Source organism: Bufo gargarizans, chromosome 7, assembly GCF_014858855.1.
Source record: "Bufo gargarizans isolate SCDJY-AF-19 chromosome 7, ASM1485885v1, whole genome shotgun sequence".
Taxonomy (NCBI): Eukaryota; Metazoa; Chordata; class Amphibia; order Anura; family Bufonidae; genus Bufo; species Bufo gargarizans.
The window spans coordinates 192,007,046-192,024,367 of NC_058086.1; the positions used below are offsets into that span (position 1 = coordinate 192,007,046).

The 17,322-nt window shown below is 44.2% G+C and overlaps 1 protein-coding gene across 8 annotated transcripts in view; it reads right to left on the bottom strand.

Annotated features, from left to right (window-relative positions):
- The window catches only part of CADPS (calcium dependent secretion activator), a 448,325-nt gene that overhangs the window by 250,288 nt on the left and 180,715 nt on the right, over nucleotides 1–17,322 (bottom strand). For all 8 annotated transcript variants that reach the window (XM_044300692.1, XM_044300700.1, XM_044300697.1 and 5 more), the window contains exons 4-6: nucleotides 3,469–3,549; nucleotides 2,161–2,397; nucleotides 374–495 (exon numbers count right to left, since the gene is read on the bottom strand). In XM_044300692.1, the coding sequence (XP_044156627.1) occupies nucleotides 374–495; nucleotides 2,161–2,397; nucleotides 3,469–3,549 (440 nt within the window). The remainder of the gene's footprint in view (nucleotides 1–373; nucleotides 496–2,160; nucleotides 2,398–3,468; nucleotides 3,550–17,322) is intronic.

The window sequence follows — 17,322 nt, forward strand, 5'->3', positions numbered from 1 at the left end:
CAAGGTGCTGACTAATCAGTGGAGGAGCTGCTCCCAGCCAACAGGCCCCAAACAATCAATTTCTGTCATCTGTATCCACAAAATAAAATGTCAAATTTAGTAACCAATTTTTTAATGAAGAGTGTAGTGCGGCGGCGCTCCCTGGGATAGAGCCATACACCACAGACCTAAAAGCTCAGCAGTAAAGTAACTCTGGGAAGTACTTCAGACTTCCAGATGTCATTCTCCTCATGTCTCCTGTCTTTGGCTGGTCTACTCATTGAATACAGTAATATGGACATCATACATACAGGCAGCTGCAGGAGAACATCATTTATGTGGGGTGTCTCATATAAATTAGTCAAAGATCTTTCATCTTCCAGTTGACACTTACGTTGGTTTAGAAGCTTCTGCCTGGTCAGTCTGCAGTTTCTCCCCTCCTTCCACCTCCATAGTGCAATATACAATACGGTTTGGAGCAAGTGACTTTAATCCTTGGACTTCCATTATTACAACCTGTGGACATGTAAGAAAACATCAGTGAGAATATCATACAGTTATCTATCTATCTATCTATCTATCTATCTATCTATCTATCTATCTATCTATCTATCTATCCAATATCTATCTATCTGACTGTCTGTATATCTATCATCTAATCATCATCTATTATCTATCTATTTATCTATCTATCTATCTATCTATCTATCTATCTATCTATCTATCATCTATCTATCTATCTATCTATCTATCTATCTACCTATCTATCATTTATCTCTACCAAATGTTTGCTTGTACTCTAAATACTCATTGGAGGGTTTTATTAATGAATCTATACTCGTTTTATGCAAGTCCCATTTTTGCGTAAAAATCTGTCACTTTATGCATCGCTTGCCACTTTTCAAAAAATTGGGCGGGGGTGGTGGCATATACCGGCTGACAGATTTAGTAAATTTCCCCCAATATGTTGAGAGTAGTAGTTTTCCCTTCATAAACATTTCTTATCAGATAGGTCAGGGGGTGCCACCTCTTCAATCCCAACTGTCAGGACTCGTCCATTCATGTGTGAGGCTCTCTCCACTGAAGTCTACAGGGGTTACAGAACCAGTCAAGCAAGCTTTGCTCTCCGAATACATGGAGGTCCATGAATGGAGCTATAATACAGCATCCATTGTTTTCTATGAGCCCTACTATACCTTTGTATGTAGGATTTCACAATTTCACACAGAGGCCTACAGAGGGTCAGGTTTTCTTCTTTGGCATATTTTTTTTAATAGGGCCTAAAGCTTCGGAGAATGGAGCTACAAGGACATTGTTCTCCTCTTTGCAGCCTTTCGATATGTCTGCCCTATACAAGGCCTGTTGCTGACCTGCCCATTCTAATAAGGTAAATTGAATTCTAACCTTTCAAACAAGCTAGTTCCACGCATTGGACTCGCAGTGTGTGTCAGCGAGAGCACCCGTCCTGACCTCCCAGCACTGCCAGGGTCGCATAGCATTATATTGATTTATGACGGTATGTTACCCTTAGAGTCCTGGAATGTATTGGATAACAGTGACAGCATTATATCAGTGTTATCCAATACATTCCAGAACTGTAAGGGTTACACAGCATCATAAATCAATGTAATGCTATGCGACCCCGTCAGTGCTGGGAGGTCAGGACGGGTGCAATCGCTGACACACGCTACAAGTCCAATGCGTGGAACTCGCTCGTGTAAAAGGGGCCTAATACCGTTATGTGCAAACATTTGCCATAATTGCCCCATTGCTAGTCCAGGGCGTCCTGGTTCTCTGCCTTCCACAACAGCCAAACGTTTAATATGGGAATTCACATTTCCTGCTGACTGTGCAGTCAGCCAAAGTCATTTCATTGCATAATGCAAGACCGCAAGGACTTTGCCAAATACAAGAATTGCTTTGAAATTAATTGGTACAAGCAAATCAGCTGAAATGATTAATTTTTATTACATTGACACCATCTGCCTAGTTAGGCTCCGTGACCTGTGCGCTGTTTTTAGAATGCAAGATAGACTAATTTTCCGTTGGTGGTAGGGCGTCGTATTGAGCTGTGTTCGGAAGTAAGCAGGTCAGATATTCTCTTTACGGTAACTGGAGGGTCGCTCTGGCTCTGTGCCGATCAATAGATATATTTTTTTTTAATCAAGTTAATGCACTTACCTCTAGACTAAAGGACAGGACAACATCGGACTTGGAAAGTTGGTTTTCATTTTCTTCCCCCATGTCTATGATGGATGTGTTATGACTGCGCTTCAGCTTCTGGAGCTTGAATTCAGACCCACCCTTGGACACCGGCATGCTCTCCAAGTTGGCCATTAACAGATTAACAGAAGACTTCAGCTCCTCAATGTACATATTCTCCATTTCTTTTGAGACAAACTTTGGAAACTTTCGTTCCTGTAAACAAGAATATGGTTCGAAGAAATGTTTGCCGAGATGTGGCTATTGGAAGAAGACCCAATTTACCTTCCGAATGCATTCTTCATAGGTTTTCAATACCTCTACTTGAGGCCATTTAATGGGAACCTTTATCGTTTACTTCCAGGAAATAAATACAAGCACACAGAGTTGGACTGAAGACTTTTGGGTCCACCAGAGTACATGATTATGAAGCCCACCCTCTGTTTATACAGGACCTTAAGGGCCCTGTTTTATTAGGGGTCCATTATGGTCAGAGCTTGGTACTACTGGAGGAACCTCTAGTACTCTGGTGGGCCAGACTGACCCTGCAAGCACAGCTCATCAGAACATATGATAACTGTACTATAAAGTGGCAAGCATCTGTGTGTCCACCACATGACCGGGAAAGATTTTTCTATCTACTGGAAGTAAAAGATGATGTCCATGGAAGGGCAACATGCAGATATATTAAAAATTGTGAGCCATGGATACAACTGAAAATTGTATAACTTCCCATCATATGTGTTATTTGCTGAAATTGCACTGCCCCTCGAAGAACCAAATTTCAGAGAAATGTTTTGGGAACCAGATCGTTTTGAGACCCTTTGAGATCCGTTTATATTATTTTGACTTATTTTAGATCCACAAGCTAAATTAAAGCAAATCTCGAAATCTGGACCAGAAAGGGTGTCAAGAACGCATCCCTCTGCTAAATTTTATGGGAACCAACATTTACTGTATTGATACAACAGATCATGTCGAAACCTTTAAAGGGTAAGCCATGATGCTCGCTGCTGCCAATAATTAACTGAACCTTCTGTTTGTTTCTCTTCTTATCCCCCAGAAAACCAAGATTTCCTTTCAAACGTACCAATTATAATGTCTTCTCTGTTATAATTGAGGCTTGTGTTGTTTTAATTGAGGCCCATGACCCCTAATTTTTCTAAATACAACAACCGATTACAATATCTGTTACTCTGATGTTGCTCTCAGAAGACATCTTTCCAATGGGTTAGGCTGGATTTGGATAGTGCACTGAAGGAATAAAGGGAAAGAGAAATGTCTTACCCGGGCAATTTGATCTGCCATTTGAAGACGGCCATCTAGTTCACGTCTTATCTGGGCGGCTTGTTCATCAGGGTTGTCCAACTGTGAGAAAAAAAACATCGGTTATAATGTTTAGAAAAGTATGATACAGTTACTATGGATATATAAGCAGTCTAATATATGGTCCATTCTGACAACTATAGTTTTAGATCATTCTAGGGTCATTTACATTTTATGACTTTTATCTAGAGATTTACACAGATGTTGAACCTACCACAAGGGAAGAATTTTCCCACATCCATGCAAATTGGATACACTGTGTTATGCTTAATGTGGAAAGACAGATCTCTGGTGTTCTATGTCATGTACCAGAGCTACATTAGGCATTACACTGTTTGCCAGTTTTGTTCGTAGTGTTTCTCTAATATTTTTCCTGTTGTATTTTAGTTTAGAGTGAAAATGTGTTTGGGTTCCCCTCCAGGGTCAATTTAAATATGATAAAGACTATCAATATTGTCAATATTGTTTTTGGTAAAGCGATCAATGCCCTAGTCCCGTATTTCAATACTGAAACTCAGGCAGAGTAGCTTGTTGATGCTCCTCCTAGTGCTCAGCAACCAGTGAATAAGCCACACCCCTAGTCACGCCCCCGAGGATAACTGTAAAATATATAGTTTCATATAAGAGTTTTTGTCTTTCAGTAGACTCAAAATAGCCCAAAAAGTCAAAGTTAAATGATGTCCGACCATAGCTGTTTTCCACTTGGTTTGATGGATGGGTGATGGAACTAGTCAGGTTCAGTAGACACCAAATTAAAGGCATACACCCAGAATTGAAAGGTAAATTTGCAGTACAGAGGCATATCTACATACACATCTGCATCTGGGCCTCGCACCTGCAATGTACAATCTATAATACTGGTGGCCTCTTTGGGCCACTTCAGATATCAAGGACCAGGTGTGATTTCTACCTTTGCCCCCTCCTCTCCATATCCATGCCCCTGATTTGGTAGAACCCTTATAATAACTTGCCTATCTGGAAAAGCAAACTCCTGTCATATTTATCTTAGGGGTCAAACCACATGGGTTGTCTGGCCGTGGACGCGGATTTAAATTGATTGTTATAGGGCCACATGACTTTGTTGGTCAAAAGCATTAATGGATTACAGCAATATTGAGCATCCGTTTTACAAGCAATTAAAAAAACGCGTCACTACCGCCCTCCTTTTACTCAGACAGCATCCATTAATCTCCTAAACCCCTTCCCCCCACCTATTTAAAAAAGGTAGGATTTTTATTAATGAATTATTTATTTATTTATCATTACCAATCGAAGTCAGCATTCCGGGAACCTTAGAGCGCATGCGCTGGGAAAGGCACAGCCGAGAGAGATACAGCGGAGACCCGCGCTGCGAGATTAGAACGAAAGCAGTGAGTAATAATCCGCAGGAGGTTGTGAGTGATACAGCGGACATTTGCGCTGAGAGACCGGAGCGAAAGTCGGCTGATAAGCTGCAGGAGGTCGTGAGTAACACGCAACATTGTTGAATACAAATGTGAACACTAACGGCCATATATTATAATATATAATACTTTTGATTTATTTTTTAATTTTTATGCGTGAGCTCCGCATTATAAAGGGACCAGTTCTATTGTGAATATATTATAATTGGGGATTTATGATTTATTGGTATATTGTGTGATTAAATGCTTTTTGTTTATATGTATGAGTAAAAATACTTGCAGAATATTGTGAGCCAGCCATTTTGTAGACACTTTAATTATGACCCTCAAACCTCTCTCTTCGGTGACGCCCGCTTTCCGGGAGACACAAGCCGTCTCTGCCCTAAAGTTGCATTTATTAAAGTGCCTTTACAGCCATATTGGCTCCAGGTAAACAAATCCCTCTTAATAGAGTAACATTAGATTCCTATGGGCTTTTAAATTTTTTTTTTACCTGGTCTAAATTTAAACACCGTAGTTAATGATTTCATGAGATGTTTAATCCTCATCATGCTTGTCTGTCCCAGGTCCCCCGAGGGTCACCGGCAAGCTACTAATTTAGAAATTTTCAAATTAACAGGCAATCAATCAATTAGTGCAATAATGTGCATCACTTGGCTAAAGGAGTGGATGATATCGCTGAGGGCATCTTATCTGTCAATGTCCATCACATACATCCACGGCTAATGACGTTAGGCACTGCGGCAGAGGTACTGGTGCGTTTCAGGACTGTGCCATGAGCGTCTCTTCTTCAGGATAGGAGCCTAATTACCATTTCAAAAGACGTCTATACTTCTGCAGGAGGGTCCCGTTGTTCCCCACTTTTTGGTTAAATATGGATTTTTAACTGTCTTTATCTTTGGAAGGCAGCAAAGGTTCTAGAATTGAGCAATCAGGGCCAATTATATAGAAAACTAGCAGAAGTAGCCGGCTTCGCACGGGTGTATTTCATCTATTTTATTTAATGTTTGTGTGTGACGTTAAGAGATCGACAGTATTCACTATAACAGTGACATCTACAGTGCTCCGGCCCTTTAACAGTGACCTCCACAGCGACCTGCCCCCTTAACAGTAACATCCACAGCGCCCTCCCCTTTAACAATGACCTCCACAGTGGTCGCCCCTTTATTAGTGAACTCCCCAGTACCCCATCTTGTTAACAGTGATCTCCACAATAACCTGCCCCCTTAACAGTGACCTCCACAGAGCTCCCTTCCCTTAAAATGTGACCTCCACAACACCCCGCCCCCTTAACAGTGACCTCTACAGCACCCCGCCCCCTTAACAGTGACCTCTACAGCACTCCGCCCCTTAACACTGACCTCCATAGCAGACTGTCCCCTTAACTGTGACCCCCACCGTTCCCTGCCCCCTTAACAGAGACCTCCACAGAGCCCGCCCCTTTAACAGTGACCTCCACAGCATCCCACCCCCTTAACAGTGACCTCCACAGCATCCCACCCCCTTAACAGTGACCTCCACAGCATTCCGCCCCTTAACAGTGACCTCTACAGCACTCCGCCCCTTAACACTGACCTCCATAGCAGACTGTCCCCTTAACTGTGACCCCCACCGTTCCCTGCCCCCTTAACAGAGACCTCCACAGCGCCCGCCCCTTTAACAGTGACCTCCACAGCATCCCACTCCCTTTACAGTGACCTCCACAGCATCCCACCCCCTTAACAGTGACCTCCACAGCAGCCCGCCCCTTTAACAGTGAACTCCACAGCATTCCGCCCCTTAACAGTGACCTCCACAGTGGCCGCCCCTTTATTAGTGACCTCGACAGTACCCCATCTCCTTAACAGTGATTTCCACAACACTCCGCCCCCTAACAGTGGCCTTTACAGCAATCTGCCCCTTAACACTGACCTCCATAGCGGATCATCCCCTTAATTGTGACCTCCACAGAAGCCTGCCCCTAAGGTGGCCAGAGGTCCGGTTTTAGGCCGGACAGTATGGCTTTTCAGACTCCCTGTCCTCCGTCCGGCGCAGGGCCTGGAGGGACACAGGGATGTTCTTTTGAAAAGCTCACTCTCAGACAGCAGCACTGTGCTGTCTGAGTGTGAGCTGCAGGGAGTAAGTCACCCTCCCTCCCACCCCTGCAGCTGACAGAAGTCGATTTTTACCTTTATTTTTTCAATCTCTGTCGGCTGTGGGGTGGTTGGGGGCATGGCTTAGCTTGACCTGGGGGCGGGGTTTTTAAGTCCCTCTTTTGCGGGTGGCCTGAATGGCCACCCTACCTGTCCCTGAATTGTGACCTCCCTTAACAATGTCATCCACAGGGCCCTGCAGCAGTGAAGAAAAATGGCTCAGTTTAAAACTGTGTATGTGGAGACTAAGGGCCTGCAAGCTTCTATTGGCTGATAAGGGTCATGTGACCAAGTTTCTATTGGCTAATGTATTTTTTGGGGAATATCTCAGGAACGGTACGTGATAGAGAGCTGAGACCCTGGTCTAAAACCTTCCCGGACACCTGATGTACCTGTGTGCCAAATTTCGTGATTGTAAATGTGACAGTGCGGATTCCTTTAGCGGACATACACACATACAGTCAGCTTTATATATAAGATGGGGCCCTATTAAATAAAGCAGGGCACCCTTGCTTGCCATTTTTAGATTTGCCTCGTAATTGCAGCCTACATGACCCCATATTGTGCCCAGACAATATTACAATGTAAGCTCATATAACACCACCACATAGTGTCCAAATATTAAGCAGTATCCCAAAAACACATTGCCACAAAATACTGCCATATAGTTCCCATATACTGTAATATTGTGATTCTGTTACTAAGTAATACCATGATCAGTTTGTCACCTCCTGAAACCAGCCTTGGGTGCAGTGGGTACACTTACCTGTCTTCAGAGTAAACTGGAAATGAATTGAGTTTGATCAAGGCAGTAAAGTTACATTAAAGGCAGTTGGCGGGTGTTCCCCTGTGAAACAGGGCTTAAAGGGGTTGTGTCACAAAACATATTCTACATTTTCAAACCAGCACCTGGATCTGGATACTCTTGTAATTGCATGTAATTAAAATTTAGGATAGCCAGTGAGCTATTCAATAAAATGTATCTGTATAGCGCCACCTGCTGTTTGCTCCTTTCTTTTTTTTTTTGTCCGCCGTTACTGAGCCGGTCGCACATGCTCAGTTTAAATCTTCAACTGCCACCCGCCATATGTTCTTTTAGAAGCTGTTGCAGCTACAGGGAGAGAGCAGCAGCAGAAAGGACACGTCCCTTGAGCTGCCCGGCGGAAGATCACGTAGCAGAGCAATTGGAGCAGTGAATATGAAGATCTCTGGATCCATGTGAGGTGCAGGGCTGGTTCTAGGTTTGTTAGAAAGGCATTGTCATGTATAATATGACATCTGATTTTTATTTTGATATTGGTGGTCTTTCCTCATGACAAGACATCAATATCAGATGGGTGGGTGTCTGACACCCAGCAACCCCTCTGATCAACTGTTACCCTGTAGCACCAGGACTACGCAGCACTGCAGCAGGTACCAGCTCTGTCCATTACACATATGTCTGTGCGGTTCCAGTGCTGACTACCCACTGATTGGTGGGTGCCAGGTGTCGGACCCTCGTAATCAGATATTGATGGCCTAGGATTGTGATGATGGAGGTAAGTGTCCTGTCTAGCACACCAGGCAGTCTACACCTTGCCAACTCCAAGATGGCACCTGTAAAACAGGTCCTGTACCTTTCCTATAGTAATGCGCTGTGTCCAAACAATGCAAAAAAATAACAAGACTATCATGTCCGCGCTGCAGGACAGACCGGCTGGTAAACGTGGTTTGATTTTATGATCTACAGTAAGAACGTTACTTAAAAATTCATACGCTTCCTATCATAAATAATTCATGCAAAAGTCAATGGGTGCTAGTAATTAAGACACAGAAGCGAAATCTCCGCAGACGACCGTCCAAAAAATGCAACAACACAACTACTTTTGCCGTGTTGATGTCGACATTAACACGTTTCCAGTGGGATTAATTGAGAAAAATAAATAAATAAATAAAGAAAAGAATGTAACTAATGCACAGCAAAGTCTCACCAGTGCGAAACGACGTCCTGACACGATGAGCTAAAAGGTTTCGAGTGAACTGTCCAATCCAGTTGTTGAAGAAGGTCAGCTAAGCTCAAACATACTGTCTACAACCAGAAAGAAGTGCCCCTTGGCCACTTCTGATTGGTCATGGGATCATTTTTATGGTAGGGTTACCCATTTCCTAAGCTATCTTCACGACCTCATAGTTATTTTTGGTGAACGTGCTGTCCACTAGATGGCGGTAAGTGCAGTAGACAATAACCGTTGCATCAAAGGGATTGTCTACTTTGGACAATCCCTGTTCTTAGAAAAGTCTTCGGTTGAAATGAATGGGATTGAGCTGCAATACCAATGACAGCCACTATATAATAGAGGGCGCTGTGCTTGTATATGAAGAGATTGCAGCGCTCATCTGAGTGCTGAGGCCCTTTCATCCGGCTGATTATCTTGATTAGCGTCTCACCATTTTCGAAACCTTGGCTCCATGTCAATGAATGTAGCCTACTGACAATTAGTATATATATTAGGCCATCAATATACATAGTTATCAATATGTGATCAGTGGGCATTGAGGATCCCCAATAATCAGCAGAAGGGAGGGTGGGCTGCAGTAGCAGCCATAACACCACGGCTGTGCCTGGATTGAAGACACTCTATAATGCTAATTGTGGCCCCTTCATTTGGGTTTTGGGGTCTTGGAGGTTGAACCTCCACCAACCATTAGTGGTCTAGATTAAAAGGGCTGTCCAAGATTTTGATATTGATGGCCCTCAGTATCAGATCAGTGGTGGTCCAACACCATGCGCCACTGCTGATTAGCTGTTCTGCAGAACCTCGACAGCTCCATCCATGGTGTAGTGGAAGGAACGGGCAACTGCAGCTCTGCACCTGTTGAAGTGAATGGGAACAGCCTTGCAGTTACCTGCTCTGTCCACCATACCATGGATGGAGCTGTGCAGTTCCAGAGCCGGAATCCATTGTGTAATGGATGCTTCTAGTTGCTGCTCCCATTGAACTGAATACACCAAAAAAGTAAAAAAAAAAATGCCCCACCTACAGCATTCAATAAATGCAACAAAAACATCACATAAAATGCATGTAGCGCCTTACATAATCTGGCACATAATCCCACAACATCTGGCTACTGTACGCGTAAAAACCACCCTTGTAGGACTGTTGGGTCCTCCATGGCATGGGGGTTAGATAGGATTTCACCCCTAAACTCCCTATTGATAATATATGTGGCCGCCAGTGGAAACTTCTTTTGATGGAAATTCTGCACATTGAATTCTGAGCAGATCCAGATTGGGAATAAATGATGTAACTCAGACGTGACAGGAGACAATTTTCCGGCCTCAGCAGATTATTGATTACAATGTATGATTTATTAATTCTGTGGAGATTGGACTTACTTTCCACACAAAACTGGAATCACATTGTCCACAATTTATAGTGAAAAAAGAGAATTTATCTCAGATAAAACCGTTCAGATATCTGAGAAATGATGGGCCTCGACAGAGAATGACCCTGGGAGGACGGGAGCTCGGAGGTGATGTCTTGTGCTAGATGTTCCGTCTACATGTGGGTTCTGACTTGTGACTGTTTTTAGATAAGATTGGAGTCAAAGTCAAACTGATCCACCAGAAAATACAGTATATGTGATGTTATATATGAAGTGGGAACTTAAAATATCTATCGATCTATCTATCTATCTATCTCTCATATCTATCTATCTATCTAGGCATCAAAAGGATGAGGCAGCACTCCAGGTAAAGTGAAAATGGTGGATCTTTTATTCCCTCTGCAACGTTTCAACCGTCTCAATGCGGTCTTTCTCAAGCATATCACACAGTGTCATACAAGGGTATATATACCCACAATCCATAGCAATCAATTATAGTGACAATTATTCAATATACAGCATGATTGGTCCATAAAACATAATAAAGTGCATTGTGCAATATACAGTGGATCTGTCTAATACAAATACATATCATGTGATGATTTATATATCATAATACATTCACAGTGTATACAACTCCAACAGTTTTGTTAACAATCTCAACTGTGGATTAATTTTTGATCCATAATTAATCAACATACTCAAAATCACCTGTGTATCATATATAAAGTGAGATTATAACAGCCAGAATTAAAAACAACTCACACCGTAGCACCTGTGCAGGGGCACCAAGATCCTATCTATCTATATAGGACCTTTGATGACGTCACTACGCTCATCACATGGTCAGTCACATGATCCATCACTATGGTAAAAGATCATGTGACGGAACATGTGATGAGCGCAGTGACGTCATCAAAGGTCCTATTCCTCAAAGAAGAAGACAGAAGAGATGTCGGCTGCGCGAACAAGTGGATTAAGGTGAGTTAAATTATTATTATTATTTTTTTAACCCCTCCAGCGCTATTGTACTATGCATTCTGTATTCAGAATGCTATTATTTTCCCTTATAACCATGTTATAAGGGAAAATAATAATGATCGGATCTCCATCCCGATCATCACCTAGCAACCATGTGTGAAAATCGCACCGCATCCACACTTGCTTGCGGATGCTCGCGATTTTCACGCAACCCCATTCATTTCTATGGGGCCTGCGTTACGTGAAAAACGCACAAAGAGGAGCATTCTGCGATTTTCACGCAACGCATAAGTGATGCGTGAAAATCACCGCTCATGTGCACAGCCCCATAGAAATAAATGGGTCCGGATTCAGTGCGGGTGCAATGCGTTCAACTCACGCATTGCACCTGCGCAGAAATCTCGCCCGTGTGAAAGGGGCCGAATAGATATCAGATATTTAGAGACATATAGAGAATGATAGGTGCAGTTCCACTTCTAGGACTCCCACCTATCGGGACAATAGTGGTTCCCTTTTCCCCGATTCACAATCCAAAAAGAAATAGTCAACCCTCTGTAGTGTAAAGCGCTGCGGAATATGGTGGCACTATATATAAATATTGTATTATTACACATGCAGCTTTCCCTGTTCTAGTTCATCTGGATTGCGGACACAGCTGAGTGTTTCCCTACTAACATAGCCACATGCTCGCATGGCCACCCCTGTACAACATCATCTACTCTTTTCTGGAGCGCCACACTGGGGTCTGAGGACCCCCCATTCTGCTGATATATGGGGATCCCACAGACAGTCACACAGTGCGACACTAGTTTTTATCCATTGTAACGGGATTAGCTCACGGGACCGCCGTCTCCTGGGATAGACGGGCGCTTTAGGCACATAAAAGACAGTCCAGTCCAAGCAAGTATGGTGCAACTGGCCTCAGCCAGTTTTATTGACTTTTGCAGAAAGATCAATATTAAACAAAACAGTTCAAAACAAATGAAATACCTGGCCGTCTGGCCACTACGACTAAACAGGCAGTAGTCCCTAACTACATGGAACTGAGCCTTATGCCCAGCTCCATCAACAAACACGCAGTTGTTTTACTCACACAGCAGGGTTCTTCCCAGGAGCAGAGAGATCAGCTAGTGAGCTGTTTGCCCTTTTATAGCACACTCAGGTTCCAAGGTGATTAGCCACAGTTACCCTGAATACCTGGAGTGGCTAATTGGAGCAGGGACCCACCCATCTCTCCCTGCTCCAAGCAGCCAGGCCCTTCTAACCAGGTTTTTAACAAAACCCTTGCAAAGAGAAAACCTAGTTTTCCTTGCTGTCAATTCCCTGGCTGCTTTTTAGAACGTATAAGACAGGAACCTAGGTGAAATGTAGACTCCTTCTACCACTTTTCCCCTGGTCCTGTCACATATCCTCCCCCCCTGTTTCGACCTTGGGGTAGGAACACTCTGTGCCCTTAAACAGTACATCCTGGACAGGGCATCGGCATTTCCCAGCTGACGCCCGGGCCTATGCTCAACTGTAAAACTATAATCTTGAAGAGACAAGAACCATCGGGTCACTCGCCTGTTTTTCTCACGGTTTTGGCACATCCATTTAAGGGGGGCATGGTCAGTTACCAGTTTGAATGTTCTCCCTACCAAATAATACCTGAGAGCTTCTACGGCCCACTTAATTGCCAAACACTCCTTTTCTACAATGGAGTATTTCTTTTCATGTTCATTTAACTTTTTACTCAGGTACACTACTGGATGCTCTTCCCCAGCCCTTACTTGCGACAACACAGCCCCTATACCAACATCCGAGGCATCTGTTTGCACAATGAACTCCTTTTTAAAATCTGGTGTGACTAACACTGGGTGGGCACATAGAGCCTGCTTCAGGTTCTGAAAGGCTTGTTCCGCCTCCGTGGTCCATTTGACCATGGTTGAATCCTTCCCTTTTGTAAGGTCTGTTAAAGGGCTCGCAATGCTGGCAAAATTTTCAATAAAACGCCTATAATAACCCGTTAAACCTAGGAAAGCTCTGACTTGTTTTTTGTTCAAAGGCCTTGGCCAGCTCTGGATGGCTTCCACTTTGTTTATTTGAGGTTTTATAACTCCTCGCCCAATTGTGTACCCCAAGTACTTTGCCTCTTCTTGCCCAATGGCACATTTTTTGGGATTCACTGTCAAACCCGCTTCCCTAATAGAATTCAGGACGGCTTCTACCCTGGGTAGATGACCTCCCCAATCCGTGCTATGGATTATCACATCGTCTAAATAGGCAGCTGCGTATCTACGATGTGGTCTTAAAATTTTGTCCATCATCCTCTGGAATGTGGCCGGGGCCCCATGCAAACCAAAGGGAAGGACTACATACTAAAAATGGCCACCAGGGACACTAAAAGCTGTTTTTTCTTTGGCCCCTTCAGTCAACGGTACTTGCCAGTAACCTTTTGTAAGATCTAATGTGGTAAAGAACCTAGCATTACCAAGCCTATCAATCAGCTCATCCACTCGAGGCATTGGGTACGCATCAAACTTTGAGACAGTGTTCAGTTTCCTGAAGTCATTACAAAAACGTATGGTGCCATCAGGTTTGGGGACCAAGACTACAGGACTAGACCAGTCACTATGGGACTCCTCTATAACCCCTAACTGAAGCATTGTTTGGACTTCTTGGGAGACAGCTTTACGTCTAGCCTCAGGTATTCTATAAGGCTTTTGGTTGACTCTGACCCCTGGTTCGGTTACAATATCATGTTTAATTATATCTGTTCGACCAGGTATCTCAGAAAAGACATCTTTATTTTTCTGTACAAACTCCTTTGCCTCTTGGGTTTGAGATCCTGATAAAGTGTCTGCAATTTTTACCTCTGGTATCTCAACGCTACATCCCGTTTTCCCACTGCTGTAAGCTGCTAACACCTCTCGGTCCTTCCAGGGTTTGATTAGGTTCACATGATAAATTTGGTAGGGCTTACGTCTACCTGGTTGGTGAACCCGGTAATTCACCTCTCCGACCTTCTCAACTATTTCATAAGGTCCTTGCCATTTGGCCAAAAATTTACTTTCTACGGTGGGGACAAGGATTAATACCCTATCCCCAGGGTTGAAATTTCTTACTTTAGCCGACCTGTTGTAAACCCGGGACTGACTCTCCTGGGCCTGCAGCAAGTGTTCTTTTACAATGGGCATTACTTTTTCAATCCTTTCCTGCATTTGGGACAAGTGTTCAATCACACTTTTGTAGGGTGTAGCCTCACTCTCCCAGGTCTCTTTGGCAATATCCAAAAGACCCCGAGGGTGCCGACCATACACTAGCTCGAAGGGAGAAAATCCAGTAGATGCTTGAGGCACCTCCCGTACAGAAAACATAAGATATGGTAAAAGACAATCCCAGTCTTTCCCATCCTGTGCCACTACTTTTCTGAGCATCCCTTTTAAGGTTTTGTTGAATCTTTCGACTAGTCCATCCGTTTGGGGGTGATAAACGGAGGTACGCAAGTGAGTTATTTTTAACAGTTTACACAACTCTTTTGTAACCTTTGACATAAAGGGCGTCCCCTGGTCAGTGAGTACTTCTTTGGGTATGCCCACTCTAGTGAACATCTGGAACAACTCCTTGGCTATCACTTTTGCAGAGGCTTTCCTTAGAGGTATTGCTTCAGGATAGCGGGTAGCATAATCAAGGACAACCAAAATGTATTGGTGACCTCTGGCAGACTTAACAAGAGGTCCCACCAAATCCATTGCAATCCTCTCAAAGGGAGTTTCAATAATCGGGAGTGGCACTAACGGACTCCTAAAGGTCGCTACCGGGTTGTGTAATTGACACTCTGGGCATGAATCACAGTATTCTTTTATCTCTTTATGTACCCCGGGCCAATAAAACCTCTGCAAAATCCGGTCTTTGGTTTTTTCATAAGCCAAGTGCCCTCCTAGCACATGTGAATGGGCTAGATCCATCACCCTCTGGCGATGCAATTTTGGGACCACCAGTTGCTCCACAACTTGTCCATTTTGCTTATCATCAACTCTATATAAGAGTTCATTCTCTATAGAAAAATGGGGAAATATTTTCTCTACCCCAGTTTCTTGAGGCACCCCATTGACTATTTTCACACTTTGCCATGCGTGGGTTAATGTAGGGTCCCTGAGTTGAGCTGTCCCAAAGTTATCATTGGAGACTGGCAAGTCAGGGAGACCAATTTCCGGATCATCAGTATCACCTGCAAGCACTGCTAAGGGAAAGTTCTCGGTTTCACTCTGGGTCACCCCTACTGTTTGCACATTTTCAGGTTCAGCCAGGGGAATGGGATCTACAGCAGACCCACTTAAACACTTATCAAGCATATTCCACATTTGCCAAAACAGAGGAAAATCACACCCCACAATGACAGTATGCAATAGACTATTTACAACCCCCACTTCATGGGTTACTTTCCCGCACGGGGTTTCAAAAGAGACTATAGCAGTGGGGTACTCTTTTGTATCCCCATGTATGCAGATGACCCCCATCTGTCTCTTTTGCAGCTTCCTAGTGTCCACCAGGCTACCATGCACAAGAGTCACTAGACTACCAGAGTCCAACAGAGCTTGAACTGAGTGTCCTTCAATCACCAAGCTGCAAGTTTGTCGCTCCATTTCTGGGGTTGGCAAGGCAGAGTAGGCAGGTCCCGCAAACAATGACCTCCTCCTCCCACTGTCACATTCCATAGGCTCATCAGCCAAAGGACAGTTGGCAGCCACGTGGCCCAGTCCTTGACATCGCCAGCAAACAATGTTTTTGACCGCCCAAGGCTGTCTAGGGCTAGCTGGCTTAAGAGGGCTGGCTAATAGATCAGTCTTAGTTCCTACTTTACGGCCCTCCCTCGCCCCCTTTAGATTAGGAACAGTCTTACCGCAATCAGTAGACTTCTGGCTCCCTGGAGCCGGCCAAGTAGGAGAGAGGTCTTGGAGATACTCCTCAGTGTTCAGATACCGCTCCACTAGGGCGACGAGCTGATCCACATCCCTGGGGTCCGCTTGTCCCACACAGCGCTGTATCCGAACTGGTAGAGCACGAACAAACCGGTCCAGGACCACTCTTTCCACCACCTGAGTGGCTGTAGATACCTCTGGCTGTAGCCATTTTTTAGCCAGGTGAAAGAGATCATACATTTGCGACCTCGCTGGTTTATCCAATTGGAAAGTCCAGTTGTGCACTCGCTGGGCTCTGACCGCAGATGTTACCCCTAAGCGAGCGAGAATTTCTGCTTTCAGTTTTGGGTACTGTCTGGCATCCTGCTCAGTCAAATCATAGTAGGCTTTCTGTGGCTGCCCACTCAGAAATGGAGCAAGGGTGTCTACCCACTGTTCCGCTGGCAATTTCTCTCTTTCAGCGGCTCTTTCAAAAATGGTGAGGTAGGTCTCCACATCATCCCCTGCTACCATTTTTTGAAGGGAAGCTTGCACTCTCCTCCCCACACAGATGGATTCCTCCTGGACATGCGGCCTTTCAGCCAGCACCGCTATCTGCTCCACAAGACTTTTATTAAGCGATTGCTGTTCTCTGAAACCAGTTTGTGTAGTCTCCATGAACAACCGATTGGTTTCCTGCTGGTTAGCATTTGCCTTTTGAAGCTGTATGTTAGCCTGGACCAGCTGTTTCAGCACTTCCTCCATATCTGCACTGTTTGTTTTTTTCAGAACAGCAGACTTAACCCAGGACATAAAACTTGCTGGATTTTTTGTGCCAGCGCAGCCTCCACCATATGTAACGGGATTAGCTCACGGGACCCTGGGATAGACGGGCGCTTTAGGCACATAAAAGACAGTCCAGTCCAAGCAAGTATGGTGCAACTGGCCTCAGCCAGTTTTATTGACTTTTGCAGAAAGATCAATATTAAACAAAACAGTTCAAAACAAATGAAATACCTGGCCGTCTGGCCACTACGACTAAACAGGCAGTAG